This window comes from Atta colombica, unplaced genomic scaffold (genome assembly GCF_001594045.1).
Source record: "Atta colombica isolate Treedump-2 unplaced genomic scaffold, Acol1.0 scaffold12, whole genome shotgun sequence".
In the NCBI taxonomy this organism is placed as follows: domain Eukaryota; kingdom Metazoa; phylum Arthropoda; class Insecta; order Hymenoptera; family Formicidae; genus Atta; species Atta colombica.
Window position 1 is genome coordinate 3,240,865 of NW_017259206.1, and position 16,937 is coordinate 3,257,801.

At 34.5% G+C, this 16,937-nt stretch overlaps 1 protein-coding gene across 6 annotated transcripts in view; it reads right to left on the reverse strand.

Moving 5' to 3' along the window:
• Positions 1-16,937, reverse strand: part of LOC108694465 (fasciclin-1) — a 315,697-nt gene that overhangs the window by 62,166 nt on the left and 236,594 nt on the right. For all 6 annotated transcript variants that reach the window (XM_018203999.1, XM_018203996.1, XM_018203995.1 and 3 more), the window contains exons 4-7: positions 8,719-8,849; positions 7,767-7,863; positions 892-1,057; positions 434-594 (exon numbers count right to left, since the gene is read on the reverse strand). In XM_018203999.1, the coding sequence (XP_018059488.1) occupies positions 434-594; positions 892-1,057; positions 7,767-7,863; positions 8,719-8,849 (555 nt within the window). The remainder of the gene's footprint in view (positions 1-433; positions 595-891; positions 1,058-7,766; positions 7,864-8,718; positions 8,850-16,937) is intronic.

Below are 16,937 nucleotides of genomic sequence, written 5' to 3' on the forward strand. Positions count from 1 at the left end.
ATGCAGCCGTGTTTCAACGTAAATTACTTTAATAAATATAGGGAAAATGATGATGAGGCCGCGCGATCCCAACATGATGCGACATCATGACGCACCGTGTACATTATAATTCATTACATTTACGCTGTCTATTAAACTGACCAACATTATTTTCATTATTCTCAACTTCTAATAATTGAGCGTCAAACGATATTATCGATTAACGCGCTAATTGCCGCAGAATTCATTTTATCGCAAAATGATTCCGTAAATAAATTGATTGAATTAATGTAATATCTCTGATCAAAGAATTAGTAATATCATCATTTGTAATTCGACCGCCAGAGCGTTTCAAAAATTCACATGATAACCATGGCGGTCGAATATAAACATCAACAATAACTTAGTACGGATGCTCATGGATCAAACTGAGGACGGATGATTGTACACTGACCTCTAGGAAATCCCGCACGGTGTTGTCGACGACCATGAGTGGTCGTGCTATCAGATGAACGACGCCGTTGCGCACCGGAATGTTCCCCTTCACTATTTCCGCCAGCACCACTCCGTCCGTGTGAGTCGCATCGCCTACCAGTGTGTTCGATTGAACGTAGACTGAAAATTGGACTATCAATTAGTCATCGAAATACGATATGCAGGGATCTATCACTGGCACTGTTCAACACAGACAAACCCTTTTTAACTGAACATGAATGCTTTATTGTACACAAAGCCTTCTCGCATTAAGCATATAATAACGCGTAATAATAAAAATTAAGCACACATTGCAATAATCTCTAATGCTAGTATTCTTGATTGGATTGTATGTTATCGCCCTATCAATCGAATCAATGGCCTAAAATCTATTTCCTGAATGATTGAAACGTAGGGTGAACGAGCGATGATCATCACCTTTATTTTGTGACTTCGAAAAGCTGATGACAACTTTCAGATTATCGGAGAATACGAGAGTTGGATACTGCGCATTGTCTGACGTCGGTGCGGTGAAGAGGACCTCGTTGGGTATCACGTGCCCGTCGATCACCAGCCTATCAATCAATCGTGGCCTCGGCACCGGCTGTAACAGAAAAGCGAAGATCACGAAAATTTCATCAGAATGGAATGAATATAAATTATATAAGCATTGTCGGTTATAATTCGAAAACGAAAAACGACATTACTTAATCTTAATTAGTATTTGCGAATCAAATGGATCGGAACAACTTTTTTCAATTATTTTGTGAAAAATTGTTTATAATTAATGTCGCTGACAATATAATACAAGATGCCTTTGTGCAAAAAAGATTTTTACACTAAAGTCCGAAGATTTAGATTGTTGGCCAGTAAAACATTAAATTACATAATCTTATTCCTTGGATTTGACTTTCAAAATAAAAAAAATCACTCAATCACTATGTTAACTTTAAGTAAACTGAAAAAAATTTACTAAATCTTAATGTATATTTTTTTAAATAGAATTTTTATTTACAGCAAATAAATATTTACTTAAAAAATAATAATTGAATTGAAAAAAATAATAATAGTTTTTTTCAAACAAATATATGTTTACATTTAATGAATATTTACTTTAAAATTATTCAAGGAAATATTTATAAAATTTAATTTTCTTTCAGTGTAAAGAGATATATTTAACTGTTGAACCCCCAAATATACCAATTAAAGAAATTTCGGAGTGAATTCAATTAGGATTAATTAATTGCGTGATTTCGTCACGTCGTACATTTTTGCTACTCCCTAAAAAAAAGCATTTAATTGTTAGAGAATGTAATTTGTAATTTCCACACGATATGAAATAATAAACTTCTATCTCTCCAGAAGAAAAGAATAGAAGTTTTTATTTCGCGGACTGCTGACATCCTCACGTCGCACCTTCTTGTTATCCGAATATACTCGTCCTTTCATCTGACGTCTCAGCTTTTCGCACAAAAGCGCGGCCGACCGCGTTGTCACGGCAACTCGATTTCTGCGGAAGGACCGACTTCGTGAGCAAAGAACGAAAGGTGACGAAGGCGCAGAAGGAGTCTCGATACCAACAGTGGAGTTCTCGACGAGACGACGATCTCGTTGAGAGAAGAACTTTTCGAGATCGAGTCGTACACCGTCGTTACACACTCTTTCGCACCCTTCTCGGCGGGCCACGATTTTCTTTGCTTCCCCGTCAGTTTTTTTTCCTTTCTTCCTTTTCTTTCTTTCCTCATTTTTTTTTTAGATCCGAAACTCGGCGCGTCGTATGTACACGCGAAACTTTCGGTAATTTCTGACGGGATGGCTCGTTTAACTCCGGCTCGTTTTTACGCTCCAAGTTGGATTACGTGAGCGCGAACTATTGTGTGTAGTACGCGAGCTTGGCGTTGAAAATTGGAGAAAAAGCGGAATTCCGCGCCGAAGTGCTGTGGTGCGAGCATAATGAAACACCGGAGGAGTCGCGAGTCAGTGGGATGCGCACGGATTCGCACAGCGAAATTCATAATTTTTAATTGTCCTTATTTCCGCAAGAATTAATGGACGTTTCTTGAAACTACGTGAAAAAAGTACAATAAAATGAAAAATTTTAACGTGTGAAATTTGGACTAAGCGCCTTTAGAAAAGCGCTGTTAAAAAGCTTTTACAGCACTTTGACAATAATAAACGTTTCACGCTGAAAATTAAGTAACGAAAATGTTACGTAATAATTAATAATAATTAAAAAATAAAATGTCTAAATTTCTTATCACAGAAAAAAAGTCTAGTTTTAGATTATTAAATGGAATCCAATTAAATGAAATTCTGATAGATTCAATCAAATAACAAAACAAAATATGGACATTTATAGATAAATCTATATCAAACATTTTAGAGACAATCAGAAATTCAATTGATATCACATTCTTATAGAAATTTAATACTGATCCATTAATCACTTAGTTTGAGTATTACACGTACAATTAACAAAAGTTTTATACTAATATAATAAAAGTACTGTTAAAGTGATTAATTAAACTGCAGCATTACATCGAAAAAAACTAAATTTTTTAAAATATTTGTTAAAATAGTTTAGATAAACTTTTACTAAACGTAATTTATTTGCTAAACATATATTTATTTGATGCAAGAACCGTTAATTTTATCTAACTATCTTTTTTTTTATTTTGAGTACATATTTATTTACTGGAAGTAAATGTATAATTAATACTATTCAAGGAAATTAATATGTATTAAGATTTAATAAATTTTTTTCAATGTAATATTTTTTTATGAGAGCAAAATTCTAATTAATAGTATGATAAAAATGAATTTTGTTCATACTTTTTGTTGGTACAACATATACTTTTCCTACGAGCCATTCTGTAACTTTCATGACATAATTCGATACAAAGTAAATACGTGTTTTCAATAAAAATCCATTCAAAAGAAATCTATTCGCACCGATCACGTAACTGAATTTTATTAATCGCCGGTTAGTTCGCGTCGAGAATCACACCAGTATAGTGTGTCCTCATGTTGCGATCGTTTCGTGATTTTTGCGGCTTTTCCGGATGAATTTCGCGTACAGAGACAAGAGTCAAAGTGGTGAATCTGGCGACGAGCAATCATGTAGGTATATCAATCTGCTCGACCGCGATCAACGCGACTCTCGGTATTCGTAACGAGTTGTCATCGGATCGAGTTGCCATCGGCTCACGTTGCCATCGGCTCGACTATTTTTCCAGGCTATTGGATTGATCCAATCTTTTACTCGCATTTCGAGATACCCTCTCTTCGCGAATGCCATCTGCGAGTGCCATCCACGAGGAGAATCGAAGAGAATCACTAGGAACATCGCGAGGAGAACAAATTGAAGAGTCGTAGCGAAACAATTGGAACCAAAGACACATAGAATGAATTGCATCATCCATATCAAATATGGTCAACGAAAATGAGAGAGAGGGAGCGTGAAGAAGGCCATTCCCTCTCATTCTCTCTCCTATTACATCGTTGAATAGAAAGAGCTAAGATTGGCCATCTTCACATCATTCCTTTCTCATCATTTTTGTCTAGCTTGACACATGGATAGCGCAATCCATTCTATATGTCTTTAATTAGAACAAGTAATCTCGCTTCTCCGTAATGTTCTTTTCCAGCTCTGAAGAAACACCGAAATGAAAAAAAATTAAGAACTTCAGTGGAATCTAGACTAGTGATGTATATTATGATGTGTCTGATGATTATCTATCAACGATGCATCACATCGCGAAAAGTCAATCTAGCATTTAGTCGCGCGAATCAATTGTGCTAAAAAATCGGACGAGTGAGCCGCGAGGATCTTTCGCAGAAAGAAGCCATGTAGAAGTACGTGCATTATCGCGAGTGTTAACAGTAAATGAATCTATAGATGACACTAATGTCAGCTAATCTTTCGTAGTGATAATATTAGGAATAAAGTCAGGATCTTTCGGTGGATGGATTAATCGACTGGAGTAATTCGATCGTGCATCGTGATCGAATGCAATCTTCGAAAGAAAATACTCGTTCATGAGTATATTACATATAAGTATAAGTAAAAAGTGCATCATGGATTACGGAGCAATGTCAATAACATCGACGAATCGGAAGAGACAGAGAGACGATTGTTTTTCGACCGTCGCGTCGATGAATCCTAAACTTTAATTTCAGCATTAATTTTTTTTCTAGATCTTACAAGTACAAAATTGCCTTTATTATAAAATCTATACAATTGTCGATGATGTTGAGTCCTTTAATTTCTGCATTGTTAGTCTCAAGATTTTCGTACAACGCAACATTGCTTATTATAAAGCTCATTCTATAATTAATTGCGTAAATGTAGAATAATTATAAGTGGTTGTAAGAAGTGACGATCACAGTCAAATATGAGGGGAATATTTAACTAGTTGGGCCATAAGAAATTGATGAATCACAGTTAATTGTGCTTCTCATATTCGAAACGGTTTCTTACAGCTTAAGAGTTAAAGTTTAAGTTTTACGCCTTAAAATCTCATTATAGACGTTTCGCTTTATGCAATTGTATAACGAGCTTAAGGCTGATTCACGCTTACTGCGCTTAAAAGCATCGATTGTCCTTGTTTTTAATAAACAACAAAAATAACAATATTCCAAGAGCATTGCAAGCGTGAATCGAGTCGTAGCCTAAAAATGAATAAATAGAGAAGATAATAAATAAATAGATAAATAGATAAAGACAGAGAAGATAATAGACAAATAAATTAAAAAAAACAGGAAAACTTTAAATTGTTTAGAACTGTCAAGAGAAAGTTCGATACGATAGACATTTTTCGAAATTCTTGTCTAGTCAACACAAATTAAAAAGTACACAACAAAAAATAATATCAATCAATATTATATAATTTTGCAATTGATAATATAAATGTAATATAATACATGATATTACATAACAGTTATATTAAAAAGTATACAACAAAAAATAATATCAATCAATATTATATAACTTTGCACTCGATAATATAAATGTAATATAACACATGATATTACATAACAGTTACATTGTTAAACGTAAAATTATATTATTGATATTATTTTGAAATTTTAGGTAACGTCTACTAGTATATAAAAGTCCAAGAAAACTCGTTGTTCTTGTAATTTCTACAAAACACATACAGTAATTGTGTACGCATTAATTTATCATTTTATCATTTTACCAATTTTTATCAATTTTTACGTAACTCATCTGTAAAGGACACTGCCGCGCTCGGTACAGTGTTTCTTCGACGTTAAAATAGATTTGCACACAATGTCGGAATGTCGCGTTTGTAATCCGACGTTTGAAACGTCTAAATGCCACGCGTATCCGTACGGAATAATTTACATCCGCTAGTAAAACGTCATCCCGTGTAACGCCGCTGCAACACGGTGTTCTGTGCGCGGAACATTCCGAACGAGCGCGTAAATTTTGCGATATCTAGGGCCGTGCTATCACCATGCGATGTCACGCAATAATCATTTCTTTTCAACATTGCGAATCTGGAAAATTTCTTTTAATTCAAAAGATTTCCTCGTATTTAAAAATTTAAAAGAATAACGCATTAATATTACATTAACAAATCCTTTAAATAATATCTATTTCCCACTAATGTAGATTAATTTTAATCTCGGTTTAACTTACTTTTTATCTTGTTCTAAGAATTAGAAAAAATAAAGAGTAAGTTAAGTCGAGAGTAAAGTTTAATTTACATTAGTGGATTGAAAAAAAAAAGTCTCTCTCTGGTAATAATTACGAAATGTTGAATGAAATAATTTCAGTCAAATATTCGGTTAATATAACTAACAATAATTTTATCGAGCAAAATTTTTTATTGGAAATGGACGAATCAATAGAGTCTGATATCATTCAATAGATTCTGATATCAATCAAAATTCTAGTCGAAATAACCAGACGTCCAATTATAATGACCGGAGTTCTGATTGACATGATCAGAGTCCACTGGTTCATTTTCAATCAGAAATTTTTCTCAGTGTACTTTTTTATATATTTAATAAGTATTACTAAACATAGTAATATAATCCATCACCATCAACATTTAATAACAATTACTATATTTATTGTAGAAAAGTTAAATTATTTCTTATTACATTAAGGAGTTATCCAAATACTCTGAAACTTTCCAAAAATTCAAAAAATTTTTTTTGCTTAAATCGATAAGAGTCTTAAAAATATATATAATTTTTTATTCGAAAGTGAAATTCTCAATATTAACGAAAATACAGTTTGATTACATCGAGCGGTGCACAGCAATGCTGAATCTCCACTCCGCCGTTAAACTTCCATTTATGAATAATTTCGTCATTGACGTTATACATAGTTACATATCTGTGTTGTAGATGACATTGACATACAATTTTAATATAGAACAATTTTAATATTATACCGGATTCGGTCAGAAATCAATGCATCCATGTGCTTAAAATACAATGAAAAGGGATTGTTATTGAAATTTTAATCACGTTTTTCTCAGAATGATGTTTCAAAAACGGTATATAAACACTAAAACTACAAAATTAATCCAAATGCTTTGAAATTTGATTCAGTTATTGTCAATTATCTAAAGAAATACTGTGATTTTTGCGATAATTTGTAATACTTTTTTGTTATCCATATTTTATGTCGAATTTTTCACGCGTGCGTCATTTTTTCATTCAATATTTTTTCTATCAGATATTTCTCTTAGCAAAGTTAATACAGATTAAAAATAATTTTTTAATTTTTGACTACAGCATATCTTAGATCTGCTGTCGCGGATCATTGCCTTCATTACATGCAGACTTTCAAAAAACGTGCTGCAGCGCCATCATTTTGTTTTTTAAAATTATATATTTTGTACATTAAAATACAAGTAACAAGTAGATGAAAATTTTTTTGTATCACGTATAATTTTTTAATAATCACCTGTCAAAGTAAGATATAATTTTGATTGGAATAATCCCTTAACCTCTAGATTGGAATAATCCCTTAACCAAATATTTGATTGAAATTATTTCACTTTCAGTTATTATCAAACTTTTTTCAAATGGATTATAAAGATGAATATTAAATTCTTTCTTTACGTCACTTCCTAAATAAATCTTGAGTTATCAAGCTTTTTTGTCTGACATAAATGGCATGTAGATTTTATAAACATATTTCTCGATTGCTTTATTTAACTTTGCAACGAATGCGATTGTCTTCGAATTTTTTAAAGGAAAATCGATCTCAACGAGACACAAAATCATCCCCCTCGGATGATCAATTCGCGAAGGTCGCTAAAGCCGCTTACCTTGAAACCCTCGTCAACGGGAATGAAGAAAGTAAAACGGCCTTCAGCCTTGTAGATAGATTCCTTCTTCTCGATGACGATCTGCTGTCGGAAAGTACTAGAAAGAAAAAGAAGGGTTAATTACGAAGGTAGTGTACGAGACGCGGCGACGTTAATAAGACAAACGAGAAAAGTTCGTGCATTTATTTACGTTTAAATGCGCCAACTTTTTATATTTATATTTAAATTAGAAAGACTGTGTTTTAATTGATGGGTCGACGTAATAATACTTTAAAATGTCCATGGAACCGTTCGAGAGGATGAAAACAATCAATATAAGATAATTAGATCAGTATGAGGCCATGCATATTTTATAATACATTGGCTTTGTTCAACAGAGAAAACAATTTTGCAACTGCTGTGAAATTCTTTAATATGATTGGTTTATTCAGATTTAATGAGAAACTAGGAAAAGAAAATCATATTAAAATTATATTCTTAAAATCATATTAAAGAATTTTACAACATGTACAAAATTGCTTTATCTGCTGGACAACTGTCTTCATCGACGTATAGAATTATATTAATTTATAAAATGTAGCTTAATTACATCGTGACAATCAAACGCGCGTCTGTAAAATAAGAAGTACTTTTTAAAGCGATTTCCCTATAGAGAAGACTTCTTGAAATTCTCGAAAATTGAAGGATTTAGCAATAACTATTTAAAAATCTAACAATACAAAGATATCGTTTAAAAAGAACATATTTTAAGAGCGCGATATACGCGTAAAAGTATTATCGTTCTAAGATTCGAGAGCGTGAAAAGCTCTCTTTTCTTCTTTTTCCGAGCGCAATAAATGTCCTCGTTACTCTTTTATATCTGCCGCCAGACACTCTTACTACCGAAAACGATCGCTGTGTAAATAGCGAGTCTCTCGAACTTCGGCATTGATTTACTGAACAGTCTACTTACCGTACGCGATGGTCGCCCAAATTGAGATTCTCGCTCTGGTTCAGAAATTGAAAAGCGTTTGGGTTGTAGACCGGTGATTCCATCGAATTGGATCGCACAGGTTCCAACACTTCGTTTATGATGTGCAAGACCTGAAGTTAAAGAAAGATTGTTTGATTGTTATTAAAGTAAAATGTTATCAGTTCGAAATTAATATTAAAATAATTTATAATAGCCATAACAGGCAGAAATAATGATAAAGAAATTCATATTGAAAGAAATGAACGGAGAAAGATTTCGAGGAGGTATCATAAAACTGTGTTAACAAAGATTTTCTGGAGAAATTACGTAATTAGCAAGTGTAGGGTATGTTGAACCAAGCAACCCCGGGATTAAGGTTTAGAGTCTCTAATTTTGACTTGCAAGGACCAAGTTAATCTCGCCAAGTTCGAACGGATCCATGAATCCAGTTGCGGCGGAGAAGATGAAGTGAGACAAACCGATGTCAAGCTCGTGACGCGAACTTGGCGGGAACGTGGAACATGAAGAGAGACATGAAGATAAACCTCGCAAGTCTGAAGTGGAGGAAGCGGAAGCGGCGAATAAATGCGGAGCTAAAGAGAGAGAGAGAGAGAGACTGTGAGGTGCACGTCGCAAGTATTTATTCTGTGGCGACGAACGTCGGCTATATCGGATCTGTCAGAAGCAACTGACGCTTTAATAGCAAACATGAAGGAGAGAAAAATATATTTATTTACGTGTCTAGATAATACATTATGAAATTCTCTTCGACAAAAGACAGATTTCTTTTTAAAAATAATATTTCGAAATAACGTTTCTTCAGTTTTACTTGACACAATAAATTCGATTGCACATCCGGCTAGAAAATTTCATAGGAAAGATCATGTAGTCTATATTGTAAATTTTAAACCCTCTGGAGTTGACGTGGATTTATTGGACTTACTCAATTAAATCTCTTTGTCAAACATGTCAAAACGATCAGTATCAGTGCGCTCCTCGCCCTGATAAAATAAACGATAAGGTTCATGAAACGGCGATAATCCGCAAATCCTTTGACACCTCTGAAGAAAAAACCCCAAAAAAGCCTCAAAAATATTATCAAAAGTATTGTCAAATAATTAAATTTTCTTCATGTTACACCTGCAAAAATTTGAATTATTCTTATTAAAATATACGTAATAAAATATTCGGTTTTTATACGAGTTATCACTTCAATTTATTAAAATTAATTAATGCTTTAATTAGTTTTTTAAATTTAATTTACTAGAATTATTTTTAATTTTATTCAGAAACTCTAGAACTCTTCCAAGTGTATTCAGAACTGTAAGAAAGTTATTTTTTTATTCAAGATGAGTTGCTAACTTCACAGAGATTTTTAACTAACATAAATTAAATAGAGATCTTACAGACACAGCATCAGTAACTGTTACAGATTTTAATGTCAGGCTTCGGAGAATTAAGTATAAAAAATATACGAGATCTGCTGCCGAAGAAAGAAAGATAATGCAATAGGTTTCTTTTACAAACTCCTTTTCTCTTTTTTTGTCTATTACGTACTATGCTATTTCATGAAAAAGTCACTGGAAAGTGATAAGATGTAGAAACTGTTACCCCTTTGCACATCCCCATCGGGAACAAGCACCATCATTTACCATCCTGAAAAGGAAAAAGTTCACGACTAAAACGTTGCCGTTGCTATTTATTCGCTCTCACGCGCGATCGTCCTGACTCCCTTATCTCGCGAGGGATATCCTGTTCCTATAGCTGTTTGCTCGGCTGTTTGGCTTGCTCTATCAGGAAAGAAAAGAGGAACGGAAGAAGAATAAGGGCGTTGAGAAAACATAAGCGTCGAAGTTGCAATGCCCTGAGAGATTTTGCCTGTATATATACATAATATTGAGATACAGTTTTCCAGCGCTCTGTATTGATAGAAACAACCCCTTACTAGAATTTTATTTAATATTTGTAAACTTAATCTTTTAGCTGTTGGTTTGCTACAACATATATCTTAAATAATATAATTAAATTCAAGACACATCCCAAGAGAGAAGAGACGGGGAAGAGAGATGAAGAGAGGGAAGCGAAGAAACTAATTGAAACACTGAGAAACTGTATTAATAAGCGACGATGATAATGGAACTAAGTTAACATAATAATTCATCAGAAACTGTTTTCTCTGTACTACTTCCGTACCTACTGTTGAATTATTACAGCGATCATTTGATATATAGTATCACAGACAAATTATATTTTGGAATTATAAAATATATCTTCTATATAAAATTCCATATTTAAAATGCTTGAAGATTTAAAAAACACGCAGATTTGATAGGAGCGTTCATGGAGTAGATAATTAAATATCCGCACGATCCATCGTGGCTGCCGACAGTTTTAATACGAAACATCCATCACAATGTCTAAAGATGAAGGGTGAGAGGGGGGGGGGAAAAGAAGAGCCGTACGGTCGTACGGAAAGTTGGCGCCTATGAGTTCTCTAAAGAGGGAGGGGGGGGGGGAAGGCAGAAGAAAGTGTGGGTAACGTGGAAGATCGTATGATAAGAGGAGCAAAAGGAAGACAACGAAGGAGCGTGTCCCATTTATCCAGCGTAGTCGCAGAAAAAGACAACGACGGCGACGGGGGAGGTGGAGCATGGCGGTTGGCTAGAAATGAATCGTTTTACTCACCGAGAATGAGAGAGGAAAGCGAAGTTTGTGTGTTCCTTACGGGATAAGACGGGCCGAGCTAGGACGCCCATTTATCTTGCTCGCGGTCGCGAGTCGTCAGGGGAGAAGAGATCGAACGTTCGCCAGCGCAGGACGAATCCTTAATTTTTCGCGCGGTTACCTACTCTACGCGTCTGATTCTTTTGCGTAACAGCTGAATGTCAAGAAGACATTAGAAGTCGCAGAGTACATGAGCTCCTTTAAACTTTAACTGAAACCCGAAAAATCATTACAGTCTAATTAAAAAATATGGGTGCGGATTTCATTTAACATCTAGATGTTAAATGATATAATTATAATAATATAATTCTTATTGTGTTGATGTAAACATAAATATAAGCTGATTTTACATCAGAAGTTTGAAAATATGTTTGAAAAGGTTTTGTTGAAATAAAAATCTAGATACAGATCTGAAAATAATGTTGGATCATCAAAAAAATGATTACGTAGAATGCTCAAACTGATTGGTTGCTAGTAGTGTCCGGTGAATATATCTAATATTCAAATAAATGAATAAAAAATAAATTAAAATATTTATTAGAATACACTTCTCTTTTATTCGTCAAGAAACGAATAAATACTTTTTCATTCCATTCGAATAAATATTTTTTGAATATGATTACGAATATTTTCATTTCGTATCCACTTTTACTCTGTACATTATAGCTTGCAAGCCTACAAGAGAAAACAGAAATCTATAAAAACAATGGCTACGATTATATAGGTTAAACAAAGATATTTTTATTGGAAATAAATAATATATCTCGGAATTTAATGTCCACAGACTATAATGAACGACGCGCTCAATATATCTTATAACATATTTTTATGACATTATTGGGATATAACCGGAATTATATCGGAATATGTATGGCGTTCTATCAAATAGATATTTATAAATTAAAAATATGTTACTTTCTAAAATAGTTTTCAAAATTTCTAAGTTTTCTTCATAAAATTTTAATATTACAATGACAAAAATAAATAGAATTAATTTTTTTTTATTTAAAGTCATCAAAGAGCCGGTTAAGGGTAACGATTGCTTATTGGAGCTTTTTTCAGTTTATATTTTGTTTGAATATGAATATTCGTTAAATATTCATAGTTTTTTGTAAATAAATATTTTTTGAAAACCCAAATTTTGAATGAATATATGATTACATTTTTTTTTATGTAAAAATTTTGAATAAATACAATTTGGAATTTTTTGTATTCATTAGGCACACTAGTTGCTGGAATGTCAAAACTTTATGAAGTTTTGCTTATCATATTTGAGATTTCTAAATAATAATTATTTTAATGGCCCAACAAAATTATTTTCATATCTAAATTTTTATATACTTCAGCAAAATCGTTCCACTGAACTGAAACTGTACGTAAATAACAATAAAATATTCATTAAATTAATAAAAATTCCAATGAATTCTTATAATGATTTAGGTTATAAAACTATTACTAGAAATACTTGAATTACTAGAAATGCTTAGAAATACTAGAAATACTAGAAAACTAATATAAATAAATCCAGTTATAATATCAATGAATTAACATTAAATCGGACATTGATTAAAGATCAGTCATCGAATAAAAAAATGACCACAATTATTTTCAATACGAAATTGTTTCAATACATGTAATATTAAATTTACACTCATGGTGTTAAATCAACATCATGTTGATGAGAATATAAACATTGTACGATACTAAATCCACACCAACATTTTTTAAAGTGTAAGATTTCTGCGATCGCAACAGGATACTGTATCGATCCCCATTAAGTTCCCGTTCGATCATATTAATTTCGCCCGTGCTTCTTTGTTACTGTCTAATTTCGCGCGAGTGGGAAGTAAGTCGACCCACCAGTCGGCCTACCGCGGAGTATCGTAAAGTTAACGCTAATTAAACTTTACCGATAGTTGCGCCAAGCCACTCGCGTCTCCTCTCTCCAAGCGAACTCCTTCTTAATCAGCCTGGCTACCCATATTCGCGGTTGAGGATAGTACACGCGGGTACGAGTTATCATCTCGATACACAGCAGCTTGCGCTCGTTTATTTCTCCTGGGCGCCCCACCGCGAGATAATCACGATCTGTGCACATGTTAACGATGAATTATCGTATGCAATTACTTTTACGATAAACTCGCATGGATATGGTTTTCGAAGCGGAGATTAAAATCGATTTGAATCCCGATGTATTTCACTGAAAAATTATTGCCGGCATTTATCAGAGTACGTTATATCGATTCATCGTTTCATAGTTTAATTATGTTTCTATTACAATCGTTTACTGTGCACGGTTATTTGTAATCGTACTGGAACAATTTTCCGAGTCGTTACGCTTAAAATATCTGGCGCGTGTCACATTTTTCGGGAAAAGCCCTTTAATGAAATACTTAACATTTTGCGTAAATTTAGGAAATAATGGACCACGTTTCCAGTTAAAACCTTCCTGCTTTTCAATTAGTGCAAGAGAAAAAGCATAAGAGGGGAACGAGAAGAACAGTGGAGTGTTTAAGTTTGCAGTTGACGTACGTTAATAATTTTATACGCGCGGCGAGTCGCGACTATTAAGTAATCAAACGCATTCTTTCCACATGAATATTCAAGCTAAGAAGAGAGAGAGAGAGAGAGAGAGAGAGAGAGAGAGAGAGAGAGAGAGAGAGAGAGAGAGGGTAATTCCATGCAAAGCGGAAAATTCCGAATTATGTAGCTCCATGCGACGGCGAGTCATCGCCGGTATAGAAATCGCGCTAATTTTCATCCACCTGCTGCCGGTTTCTTGAGAGAAACTGCCGTACTTTTCCATCGTTCAATTATCATTGAAATGTATGAAAAAAAAAGTATAAGGAGAAGAATCGCGAACTGCTTTTCGACTTGCAAATGTTATTCTTAATGGAAATTAGTACAGACGGCTGATATCCACTTATAAATTGCGATGGGCACAAATCTGTGAATCGAAATTGAATTATTAATCTTTAAAACATGAGATCTCCCGCTTGCGATCGAATTCTGGTTGAGAATTCGTTAATGCACGACGAGTCAATGGATGATCGAGCGGAGAAATTGCGAACGGAAATTGGATTATCTCCTTTAAGGTCACTCCGAGATTCATTGAATCTAGCAAGAGAGAAGGGAGAGAAAAGAGAGATGGACATACAGTTGGCTCTCATACGAAGTAGCGCGATTTTTGTGTTACATCCCTTCTCCGACAACTTTTATTTTCTTATCACCTCTTCTTCTTCTTTTTACTTTCCACAATGAATGACCTTTTCTTTTATCCTTTTTCTCTATGTCTGCGGTATTTTGTTTTTCTTATTTTCAGTGAAATTCCAGTTGTGTCTATCTCAAATGTATTTTTAATAAGTACTAAGACCTTACTTTTATTTTTAACGATGGATACAGGTGGTTGCCTTCATTTTCGAATTTATCTTGCTTTAATAAAATACTTAAGGATAATTGAATTAAAATTATATATATATATATATATGCAGATGCAAATTTTCTCATCAATTTTAGAAGATATTGATTTTACGGATATATTTATTTAGCCTTTCGCCAATCACTTAATTCATATCATTCTTCGTTCATAATTCCAGACAAATAATTCTCTCACTTCAAACTCTATTACAGATAGAATTTCTCGCCATGCTTTATCCGAGTTTTATCGCGTTCAAGGTTACTTTCGGTTATTTTAATACGTATTTTATGTTCTCGCTATTGGTCGGTTTACGAGCATTTCTTCTCCTCTTGATGGCAACATGAACTTCCCAACTCAGCTACTGGCATCTTTATTTCCCGCAAAGTCCAATACGAAACACGCCCCACCATCCGCGAAAAACTTCATCCCTTACTGGCAACTATTCCACCAAGCGCGCTCGCGGTGGCTGATTTTCAATTCTCCCCTTCGCGGACAAACTGCTTGCATCACTAACTCCTTGATGCACTCAAGCACCCTCTGTATGTCTCTCTCTCTCTCTCTCTCTCTCTCTCTCTCTCTCTCTCTCTCTCTCTCTCTCTCTCTCTCTTCCCCTCTCTCCCCCTCTCTCCCTCCCTCTCCCTCCCTCTCTCCTCTCCCCTCCCCCCCACTCTCTCTTTCTCTCCCTCTCTCTCTTTTTCTTTTAGCAACCGTTCCCGTCATTCCATTCCGGTATTTTTCCCCTCCATTAACCGTAACTCTTTAGGCGATCCTACTGGCGTCGGTGTAGTTATTCGGACTGGAATTTCTTTAGATTGTTAGAAAACAGGAGCGAGGCGCTGGCTCAAGGGGGTGGCTGCGTTCCAGGAACGTATAATGAGATCAAAACCCACACCGTCTTTTGAGATTAAAAACACCGTCTCTCTCTTTCTCTCTCTTTCTCTCTTTCTTCTCTCTCTTTCGCTTTTCCATCCCTTGCGCAATGCGGCTCGTCCTTTTCTCTTTGCAGCACGACAAACTTCGCTAAAATTTTGACGTTCTCTGCAGCAATTTGCAAATTTTGTATTTTATTAGATTGCGGACGCGGATTATAGAATAAGTTCAGAAATGAAATGGGGCAAAACAATTTTTGCAGCTTCCTATTTAGGAAAAGGATTCGATAACAAGATTTATGCCAAGACTGCAGACTGATTTCTGTACTTACAAGAAACTGAATAGAATACTATTAGATCAGCAGGAAGTAATATATATTGTATCTTCCGGAGACAGAGGGGACGACAAATCTGCGAATATATTCCCAAATTGGATCGGAACCTCTCGAATTTCTCTCGTTCTTACGAGCAGGCTGACGTAATAAAACCGGCCATAACTCCGGGAATGAAGTCTCCTCCTTCTCACGTTCTCCCCTTTTATCTCGACTTCCTGTGCGTCCGTCAGGAAATCGAAGCTCGGGAGAGGACTTTCTTAAGACATCATAAAATCCATATCTTCGGACAAATTATATAATAAAGCAATTCCAAAAAAGAGGCATACTAGTCAAACTTCCACGAATGTCTCTCTATAAATTGAATTTTCGAATGATTATTGAAAAATCAATTAAATCAAGCACTTTAAAAACGAATCACTTACTTAGTGAACTGGATTAAAGAATGCAGGCCACGTTTTCACCAATAAAACATTAATCCGATGCATAAGAGATAAGGTGGAATTAACTGTAAGATATTTACGACGGACTTAAAATGCGCATCGGCTCGAACTATATTTCTAATCCGATGTATCGTAAATACAGTGTCCATAATCATAAAGTGCCGGAACAGACAGTTACGAGAGAGCATTCGTTGAATTGCAACGCGATCGGCGTTGCAACGTATCGACGTAGAAGGCCGGAGAATGTTTGCGTAAAACTCGCGAGGAGAATACCTATATTACCGTGACAGCAGTGCCAAATTTGTCAAATTTAATGAGGCAATCGACATGTAGATTCGAGACTCGTTGGCGTAAGAGGCAAATTGGCATTGCGTTCCGTTTATGTATTTATGATAAAGGAAACAATAGTAAAGTTACTGCAAAATATTATTAT